Source organism: Gossypium raimondii, chromosome 5, assembly GCF_025698545.1.
Source record: "Gossypium raimondii isolate GPD5lz chromosome 5, ASM2569854v1, whole genome shotgun sequence".
Classification (NCBI taxonomy): domain Eukaryota; kingdom Viridiplantae; phylum Streptophyta; class Magnoliopsida; order Malvales; family Malvaceae; genus Gossypium; species Gossypium raimondii.
Genome location: NC_068569.1, coordinates 8,158,504 through 8,169,986, shown reverse-complemented (window position 1 = coordinate 8,169,986; position 11,483 = coordinate 8,158,504). Strand labels below are relative to the sequence as shown.

Genomic DNA, 11,483 nt, shown 5'->3' with positions numbered 1-11,483 from the left:
GATTTCAGGACTTAAATTTTTATGACTATGGCTAGTTCGAACACTCCTATACCTGTGGACGATGGGTTTAATGAGTACGAAAGCGCTGTCAAACGTCAAAAGTCTACCACTTCAAAGGTGTGGGATGAAATGACAAAGCTTGAATGCGAGAACAAAAATGAATTGAAGGCACAATGTAATCACGGTAAAAAATTGAATGATTTCAACAAATTAAGGATTGTTTTAGTTATTGAAGGGGAAATTAAGGATCCATGAAACATGTTATAACTATTTTGATTAAATACAATGATAATAAAAGAAATAACATAATGACTATGAAAAGACTGCAACCATTTGTTTCATAAGGTATCAGCATTTTCTCTAAACTTCTGGTAAATATCGCTTTGGTAGAACTTTCGGGTTCTCATCACCAGAATTAGAGAACACAAGGCTCCAAAGCAGCTAACAGAAGCCAGTATTATAAACGACAGTCTGTAACAATGACTGCCAATGCATGTCAATTGTTTCGCTGCTAAGCCTTTGGCTGCAACATCCTTCAATGCTTCTGTGTCGTAGATGGCCCCCGTAACCTTCACTTTAAATATATATGACCCAAGAGGACTTGCAATTTGGGCACAGTTAAACAATGTAGCATAGTACTTCAAGCCAAACAGCTCAGATATAATGGCAAATATTAATGGTAGTTGTGCCCCGAACGTGATTCCAATTATAACTGATGCTATATACAGTGCACCTGGGAATGGAAAGGCAATCAAGAGATAGCCAATGCATGAAAAAAGAAGCACCATCGTCATCATGAGTGGCCGTGGAAGCTTGTACTTTACCATCAGAATTTCGGAAACAAATCCAGAAAAAACTCTCCCGAAAAAATTCCAGATGCTAATAATTGATACAAAAGTAGTCACTGTTCTATTGTCATATCCAAGCGACTCACCAATTTGACCCAAATTGTCTACTGCAGTTAAGCTTGCCCCAAGTCCGAAAATTGTGGTAACAAGGAGAATTAACATATCAATGCTGGTGAGTGCTTGCAAAATTGTGTAATCCGTTCCTCTCTCCGGCTGATCGAAAACGGTAAGGAAACATGATTTATCTATCTTTTCATCAACCTGTTCTGAAGAAGTAGGCTTCGTTGAAGTTTCTTCACTTGATTCAACTACTTGTGATTTAGACTGCTCAATTGTTATGGCAGTTGGAGGCTGTTTCTTGATGTTCCAAACTACTAACGCTTCTCTAATGGAAATATAAAGAGAGGCAAAGAGAAGTAAACAGAGCACTGTGGTAATGACAGCATTTGTTCCTTTAGAGAATGTGATTTTTCTCTCTATTAAAGTTTTTACCATAAGAAGAAGTGCTAAAACAATTGAGAGAAGCAGGAATTGGTTGAAGACTCGATGTTCATTGGGATGCTTAACGGGCCCCATTGTCCGAATTGTGTATATAAATATTAGTGAAAGTGCAGTGGGAAGACATGCAATAAGAAAGATGAGAGACTTTGAATCGTTACCGTATACAGCCAAGTAGACCTGTGTTATAATAGCACCACTTAACCCTGCGTAGCCCTTCAAGAGACCTATCAAAGAACCCCTGCTTTCAGGGAAGTTCTTGACAGCGGTAACGACGCCTACTGTATTGGCAAAATTCTGGGAATTGGCTCCAATAGCCATGTAAACGCACATTTGCCAAACCATGGGTTTGGCTATTTTTCCTGTCACGGCTAACCATATCATGAAATAGCCGCCAAAGTTGAGTGCGGCCCCAAGTAGTAGCACAAACCAAGTGGGTGTGGTCTCGGCAATAAGGCCAGTAAGAATCCCAACATTAGCACCAACATCCTTGGAGAAGCCTAAAAGATTGATGGTTGTCTGATCATAACCAAGAGTGGTTTTGATCTCGTTGGAGTAGGTTCCGAATAAATAGACTGAACCAGAACTCGCCATGATTAGAAAAGAGGCAAAAAGTGCAAACCATCGACCACGGAGGAATTCTAATGTAAAAGGTAATATTTCGTTGCGTCTGAGTCCTCTTTTTGTAGAGATGCTTTCTTTTGCTTCTTCAGTCATACCTACTTGTCGATGCTTTCTTAGAGAAAATTATGAGTGAAGAAAAATTCATAAAGCAAAGAGAAAATTATAAAGGGAGAGGAAGTCACAAATTAAAGTTTTAGTTCATAAGAATTTTATATAAAGCAAAGTTCAATTTCTTATTAAACAGTTTGTTTATGAGAAAGTGATTTGATGACAAACTTCAAATGTTTTATATTAGATTAATTATGGTTTAAGAGATTTTTGTAAAATTGCGATATGTTTAAATTGGTGTTTATCCTTTCATTCAAAAATTGATAATATTAAACCTTTTAAATCAATTTATATCTACATCCATCCATGTTTAAAATAATTTAGTAAGCATTATATAATCACATGCGCCATATTTTTTTAATTAATATTGGATTTTGATAATATATATATATATGAATACAAATAATATGGTATTAAACATATTTTTATCCCATACATTACTAGATAGCATAGTCAATATGTCGAAACTATTTTTTTGAAAAATAAAATATTTTAGGTTGTCGACTTAAAAAAGGAAAATTGGGAGTCGCCACCAATCTTTTAGTAAGGTGTGATTGGATCACCTAAAACGGCTTTGGTCTACGAATTCTTTTTTTAAAAAAAACGGGTCCGGAAGTCGGTTACGTATGAGGAAGGATTAGCACCCCCATTACGCCCAAAAATTGGTACCTAGTTAATTAATTAATGTCTTAAGGTCGAAAATTTTAAAATAATCTTTTAAAAAACTAAAACGTTGCATATTAATACCCTTTTCAATTCAGAGAAGCAAAAATGCCACACCCAATACGTTAGGGCACAACATTCTAATTTTCCCCAAAATGAATTAGGTCAGAATAAAAGAACATCCACTCATCCAAGATTTAAGAAATCACACCCAATACGTTAGGGCACGATCCTTTAGAATCCCAAACTCGAATATTTCCTTTACTATTTTTAAAAATCTTCATTTCGAGAAATCAATGCGTCACATCCAATACGTTAGGACACAACGTGTTGAATTCCCAATAATGAGTTATTGTTTTTGATTAAAGAAAAATGCTCGATCGTTGGATTTAACGAAGAAAATCGGAACCCAATACGTTAGGGCTCAATTTCCTTGAAAATCCTTAATACGAGCATTATCTCAATCTTAGAGATTTTCTAATTTTAAATTTGAGTAAAAGATGATGTAACGTTATATTATACATACAAATGCTATAATAATAAATACAACGATAATAAATACATTAATGGCATAAAAATAATATAAACAAATAAATAAACGAAATAAAAAATAATAATCCATGACATGCAAAACATTAAATGTAAACACAATTATACCTCGAATGAGGAAAGCAAACAAAATAAATAAAAATCGAAGACATATAATACACACGTGGAAATTATGAAGATATAGACTATAAGATTCATACAAAATATAATGCATTTATAAAAGAAATATATAAATATATATTATAAAATTTGTGTAAAAAAATAAATAGGTAGTTAAACATTTTCAAAAATAAATAAATAAAAATAGATATATACGTGTATATATATAAATATAAAAGAACATTCATTAGAAAAAAATAATATGTATACATGTACATATAAAATATCTATAGATTAAAAATAATTAAATAATATCTACATTATCAAAATTGAATAAAATAAATAAATATATGTATATATATATGAGAAAATATTAATTGAAAAAAATATAATATGTACATATATATATAAAAATAATTATATACATATATAGATTATAAAACGATAATTACATATATACAAAAAAATGATAATAATTAAATTAATTAATTTAAAAAATATTAAAAAAACTATGAAGAAAACATGTACAAGTATACGTGTACATATTTACAAAAGTAAAAACAAGTTTTTGAAATTAAAAATATAAAAGTATATATATTATAAAAAATGTTTGTATGTACATAAAAATAATAATTAAATAATAATAATAGTAATAATGATGAGGAAGATGAGAAAATAAAATTAAAAAAACGAATTGCAAAAAACAAATAGTTAAAAAAAACTAAAATAACAAGAAATAAATGAAATTTAAGCAAAATAATGGGCGAAATCGCGACACGCGAATTACATGGAGGGCCAAATCGAAAATAATCCGCCTCCCCAAAACGGTGTCGTTTCGCTAGCATGATTTAAAACAGTTTTTTTTTAGAAAAAAAACATTGTTTGCAGCATAGAAAAAAAAGAAAACAAAAAAAAACAAAGGCTCTCTACTAGGGTTTTTAACCCCAGCCCCCTGACGCCACCGTTCACTCTTGCCGATGCTCCGATTGCGACGGAGACGGCACAAATCCGGTGATTCCAACTTTGAGGAGTAAGCCCTTTCCTCCTTTCTTTATATTTTAAGCAAAAATAAATAAAGAGATAAATAAACTAAAAATATATATACATCTATGTATAAATGAAAAATAAAATAACGATAATCCTCAAGGTAATATAGAGAGAAAAAAACCTTTGTATTCAAAAAGAAAATTTTCCTTCTATCTCTTTTCAGTCCCCTCCCTTTTTACAATGTTTCAATGGCTTTATATAGCCATAATAATAAAAAATATATAGAAATAAAATCTTGTTTACATTGATTTTATTCTCAATCTTTTGATTTCTTTCCATTACATTTATTTGATTCTCAATCCTTTGATTCCTTTCCATTATTGTTTTGCTTCCTTTTTTTTGTGCTGATTTGCTATGCAGGTGAAGATTCAGCTGAAATTCGGAGAGCAAGGCTAGGTGGCTGCGGCGCAAGACTCATCCCAGAAACCCTAGGGCTTCTGATATTGTGTTGGGCCATTGCTTATTACACAATATTTATAGGTTCGAAATGAAACTAAAATTAGATAAATTGGATAAATATTTTTATAATATAAAATATTTAAAGTTTGGATAAATATTTTGTTTCAAAAGATTTTTTTTTTAAACTTACTTACAAATTCAATAAATTATGTCACCTACATATTTTTACGTATTACTCTACAAAATTCTTGTCCCAAATATTAACTGAGCTATAATTAAGATTTGTGTCCCAAATATTGCATAAACAGAAGGCATGCATGTCAATGTCAATCTCCTCGTCAGAAATATTTGTAGCTTAAGCATATTACATGCAATGTTATACTATATGCTAGTTTGAGATTTCTACCATTCATAAGCTAATTTTATTTATTTATTTATGTAATACGAATTTTAATATAATTTAGTACATAAGTGATGACTTTATTTTTATTATTAGCATGCTAATAAATTTTAAAAAAATAACACTTTATTATAATAATATTTTTAAAGATAAATTTATAATATCAAGAAGGGTAAACTACACATATAATCACTCAACTATAAAATAATTCTCATTTTAGATTTTTAAAATAAAAATTTTACAATTTGAGCACCCACATTACATGTTTATTTTGGTCACTACCATTAAAACTCTAAGAAAATTTGACATGGCATATTTTTAATATATGGACTAATTATTAGATGCCGCATGACAAATTTATCACATCATACGTGTTTTTTTTTTTTGAATTGAACCACATCATAAGTGTTGCGTGCTACTTTAAAGGATTAAAATATAATTGGCCTAATACTAATTATTAATCAAAATAAAAAATAATTAAATAGTTGAAAACCCCCATAAATTCAAATGCCATCTCCTCCCTCAAATATTAACTTACAACTTAAAAAAAGCACCAAATTAAGAAGAACGGTAGGATGAACCAACAAATAGTGATCTCAAACATGACCTTCATCCACAACAAGCTATGTAGAAATTAGATCAGCCCAAAAGAAGCATTCATTTTTTTTTTCCCTTCAATTTTTCTTGATTCGTTTTTTTCTATCAATTTTTGTTTTTGCTTTAAATTTAAAGAAAAAAAATACCCATTAGAGACTTGCAATTGAAATTTTAGGCCTATTTTTGTAAGAATTCAATTTCAATTCTCTAAACCTATTTTTTTTCTCCAACAACAAATGTTTAAAGAAACAAACCAAAAGAAAACCTAGAGTTTTATTTTTAAAAAAACAATCTTTTGCAGACAAAAATAACACTTTATTTTAAGAGAAATTTTTTCAAAAAGTTTACGAATCAAACAAGACTGAAACTTGAAAGGGAGAAAAAATGAATCAATAGTATTAGCTAAGTAGATTAAAACAGATCACAAAAGAGAAATCTATAGATTTGAGTTTTTTTTTCTTGGTGATGGAAAATTGGGAATGTGATTTTTTTTAAAAAAAAATTAAGGCTAAACCTCATTTATATTTTTTCTTGGTTGTCTAAGGTATCCACTGGAGCGAGCCCAATGACTAACCTTTTGCGTTCGGAAAGCTCATTAAGCGATAGACATTAGACATGAGTTTTAATGTTACTCTATACTCAGGGTGAGGATCGAACCCTCGTTTATATTAAAAGATTGAGAATTAAAATGATAATTTTTTATTTTAAGAAAATCAAAATTTAAGAAATATTTTCACTTTAAATTTCTGTTAGATTTTTTAAGAGGAATGACCAAAATGAACATATTATGTAACGTAGGTGTCTAAATCACAATTTTTTTTTATTTTAAATACCTAAAATAAGATTTTTTTTATAATTGAATAACTATTTATGTAATATACCCTATATATCGGTAGTAACACTACTTTCAAAAAAATGGTAGTAACTCTAATTTAGTGTTATATATATAGAAATGGTTTTGTGTTTGATTTGGTGCACGAATAATATCCGATAAATTAGTGCTTAAAAATATAAATAAAATTATTATGTAGGTTGGTACGAGGAAAAGAAAAAGTCTGGGTCCAAAAATTGAGGGTTGATATATACAAGGGCAGTTGATTTTGCAATTGTGCAATACAAAGAATGATTTAATTACGTACGTGATGGATGGATTTGAAATGGGTTGCTTGTTGTTTGAGCAACACGAGCAATTCTTCTTGGAAAAATCAATAGAATGAAAAAATATTCAAAATATATTAATATTACATGAGATGATGGGTTGATTTTTTATAATTGAAATAAAAACTTCGCTAAAACCAGAGAACTCAAGGCACCAATGAATGTAACAGAAGTCAAAATTATAAAAGGTAGCCTGTAACACCAAGGACCAATGCAAGTTAACTCTTTCGCTTGCGACCGTGTTAGACCTTTTGCTGTAAGATCTTTCATTGCCTCTCTATCGTATAGAGGCCCTGTAAGTTTCACATTCAGTATGTATGATCCAAGGGGACTAGCCATTTGCTCACAATTGAACAATGTAGAGAAGAACTTGAGGCCAAAAAGTTCAGAAATAATGGCGAAAATTAATGGCAGCTGTGCACCAAACGAGAATCCAATTATGATGGATGCTACATAGAGTGTACCTGGGGCTGGAAAGGCAACCAATAGGTAGCCAACGCATGAAATTAGAAACACTATCGCCATCATGAGTGGGCGTGGAAGCTTGTATTTCACAATCAGGATTTCGGAAACAAATCCAGAAAAAACCCTCCCAAGGAAATTCCAGATGCAAACAAGCGACACAAAGCTAGTTACTGTTTTATTTGGATATCCAAGCGACTCACCAATTTGGCCCAGGTTGTCTACCGCAGTTAAGCTTGAGCCGGGTCCACAAAATGTTGCAAAAAACAGAATGCACATGTCTATGCTTGTTAGTGCTTGCAAAATTGTGTAGTCCTCTCCTTTCTTGGGCTTATCACACAAGGTAAGGAAACAGGATTTATCATCAAACATAGCCTCTTGTTTTGATTTATCTACTTCTCCTTTTGGCGTATTAATTGTTGTCTTGGTTGGTGGCGGAATGATTGGTTGTTTCTTAAGCTTCCAAACCAGTAGTTCTTCTCTAATTGCAATAAAGAGAGGAGCGAAGAGAAGAACACAAGCCACGGTGGTAATGCCAGCATAAGCTGCTTTGGAGAAAGTAATGACTTTCTCAGTCAAAGTGATTGCCATGAGAAAAACTGCTAGAACAATTGAGATTAGGAGGAAATGGTGAAACACTCGCCCTTCATTGGGGTGCTTAACAGGCCTCAATGGTCGAATTGTGTACACAAATACTAGTGCTGGCAACCATCCTATAAGAAGTATGAGAGATTTGGAATCATTTCCATATACAGCCAAGTAAATTTGTGTCACAATAGCTCCGCTTAAGCCTGCATGGCCCTTTAACAGACCTATCAATGAACCCCTGCTTTCAGGGAAGTTCTTAACACTGACAACGAGTGCTCCTGTGTTGGCAAAGTTTTGAGAATTAGCTCCTATAATGATGTAAATGCACATTTGCTAAACCTTGGGCTTGGGGATTTTTTCTGTCACAGCTAACCGTATCATGAAATAGCCTCCAAAGTTGAGGGCAGCTCCAAGTAGGAGCACAAACCAGGTGGGTGTTACCTCCGCAACAAGCCCGGAAAGAACCCCGATATTACCACCAAGATCCTTGGAGAAGCCTAACAGATTGATTGTTGTCTGATCATAACCAAGAGTAGTCTTGATCTCGCTGGAGTAGGTGCCAAATAAGTACGTTGCACCAGCTCCAGCCATGATTAGAAAAGAAGCAAAAAGTTGAAACCATCGGGCTCTCAGGAACTGTACCGTAAAAGGCAGCAATTCATTGCCTTCGGGCCCTTGACTGTTCGACATGCTCCCCTTATCGTCATCCATATTTTCCAATTTATGTATTTGTTGAGGCTATGGTTATGGAAATTGATATATATATACATACAGAGGGTTTTTTTTTTTTTTGTATAGAAAAGGAATACAAATAAGAAAATGTCTGTTGTGTGCTGCAATAATATTTGGAAGGCCGCATTCTGTAAAATTGACATGGGTAGAAACTTTTTCCATTCCGAGTTCCTATCATTTGATTTCGGTTCAGTTTCAGACGGATGCCCTATTCTTATGGATATTTACTTCAGTCTATGCTTTTGTTTTTATTTTTGTAAAGACATGTAACAAACTATATGTCTCTCTCTCTCTCTCTATTTCTAAAAAGATGTTATAATAGAATAAAAGGTTTGAGTTATGATGTTACCTTAATATCCAATCCTAGATTTTAAGGATTGAACTTCTCTTTTCCTGCGATTGAAATTCAAGTATTATAATAATAAAGCATAAGATGGCACATTATTTTTAATAATGCTCACTCCTACTCTCTTTTATATATGTATATGTTTACTTGAGATTATCAGAAATTAATTTTTTCTTTTCTTTTTGGTATGACATAGTAGTCAAAAAGACTAAGAAAGAAATTTAGTCAAGTCCATTTCTATCAACTGTGATTCCTGCTGAATCACATAAAAGGATTTTAGCAATTCCAGTAGGTCATGGGTATGTATGAGCTAAGGAGGAAGGTGGTCCATTAATTAGTTGTGTAGAAAGGTGCAAAGGTCCATAAAATTGAGCCCTTCATTTCAATTCATACCGACTCTAATAAAGATTCGTGGTTTAATGGATGTTGGTAAAGGAGTTGGCTTTGTTCTATTCTCCCGGCCTTTCAGCACGGTCTGTTGGGCCTATGAATAAATACCAGACTGGCAGACGACCCACTCATACTCATTCATCAAAGTCGCGAAGGAAAAGAATGGCAAACATAACAAACGATTGGGCCATGGATGGATGATCAAGTTCCTTGTTTCATTTAAATTTTCAAGCCTTACTGTTACCTAACACGAGCACAGGAAACATGATAATATGCTTATAATTTTCCCCCGTTACCAATAGTTTACCACATTCCTTTTTCAGTTTCCCATACAAACATTTGGCCTAGCATGTGCATGGACAACTCACACTTCAAAGCTTAGGATTCATGGTCAGTGCCCACAAAAATGTTTCAGCTCTTTATATTCATGGTCTTCCAATGGGGACCCTTTCAAGCCTCTTTCTCCAATGCCTTGATAACTTTTAGGGCAGGGAGCAGCCCTGCATTTGACAGGTTATTATTGGCTAGCTATTTCAAGCTGTTTGATGGATGCAAGTTGTAGAGTATTCGACAAAGGAATATGATCCAAATAAACAGTAGAGGGGGCCTCCATGTTTCCACCTTTTTTTTAAGGTTAATTAATAGCAATGGTCCCAAGATGGGTTCAGTGAGAGCAATAATATGAAAAGATCCAAGCTTAGAACTGCTCTATCTGCCTTGATATTACAGTTTGGTTCATACAAATATACTATGACGGCTTTTAGCCCTTCACGCTTCAGAAGGTAATTCATCTGTTTCATAATTTTCTTTTATTTTCTGTTGCACAAATATATAATATATTTACATATATACCAGAAGCTCCATTCATCTCTGTTCTAACTCCATCATGTCAGAGCAAAAGACTGAAATCTACAACAATCCATCTATCTCATCATGTAAGATAGGGAAATTTTGTTTATATTATGAATATAGAATAAACTACCATTTCCACGTTGTGCTAGCTGTAGGTCAATTAAGCTTTGTTGAGGTGTATCAACTTCTGTTTAAGAATAATTTTTTGAATGCAAAATCTTCAACTTTAGAAGTGTCATCACTAATTACTTTAAAAAGTGTCATCACTGGCTTTACAAGTTCACAACGACCACTCGTCGCAATGCAACCTCTTGTTCCATGTCTGCATTTTCTCCTGGATCGAATCACCTTAAGCTTTGGTCTTTCTTCTTTCTTTCCTTTTCACTGCTTCATATTGTGCTTATCATCTTCAAATGGTTTATTGTAATGTGACTAATGTTTGAAAATAGATGGTTAAGAATTTAATACTATAATATTATCAAAACAAAAATAAAACTCATTGAGAATCCATTCTTTTGTAGTTTACTTTCAAAGACCTTTATATATGCCAGCAAAATGTAACTCAAGACCACCACAATGATAATGATATGTCTAAATCAAAAGCTCCATAATTACACTCTTGATGATGAAATGAAACTGATAAATTGGCATAACTTCATCAAGACTGAATCTATTTGGGGGTGGGGGAGGGGTCAGGGCATTATTTAGGTGGTATGCTAAAGTAATTCCTTGACTTCTATTCGGAATCTCAACTTTCAAGTTGAAGTGACTGCTTCCTACCTCCAGGGTTCATTGAATTGTTTTTGATATCACACACCCTTAAAAATGTATATATGTTTGGCATACTGCTTCCCGATTATTGGTTGTGGAGTTATACTATTCAAATCTTTATTATATACCCAACAACTATATGCTATGTTAGTTGAATGTATAATTTTTAATTCCAAGGTTTAAGATTCCAATTCTCGATATTTCTTCTTTTGTGACAGAAGAAAGTATGGGTGCCAGCTTCTTTAATTAAAAAAGAAATATGAAAAAGTAAAGGAAGGCGTTGTGAAATATGGACATCGGGCATTGGTTTGGCAGCAAGAGATAGAAAAGAGACAATATGATCCTGATTACT

At 32.8% G+C, this 11,483-nt stretch overlaps 1 protein-coding gene and 1 pseudogene across 1 annotated transcript; both read right to left on the bottom strand.

Moving 5' to 3' along the window:
• Positions 1-331: 331 nt before the first annotated feature.
• LOC105765850 (uncharacterized) lies at positions 332-2,063 on the bottom strand. The gene has a single exon (XM_012585121.2). The coding sequence runs from the start codon at positions 2,061-2,063 to the stop codon at positions 339-341; it is 1,725 nt and encodes a 574-aa protein (XP_012440575.1). The 3' UTR covers positions 332-338.
• Positions 2,064-7,098: 5,035 nt separating this feature from the next.
• Positions 7,099-8,751, bottom strand: LOC105766777 (protein NUCLEAR FUSION DEFECTIVE 4-like; annotated as a pseudogene).
• Between the last annotated feature and the right edge of the window lie 2,732 nt (positions 8,752-11,483).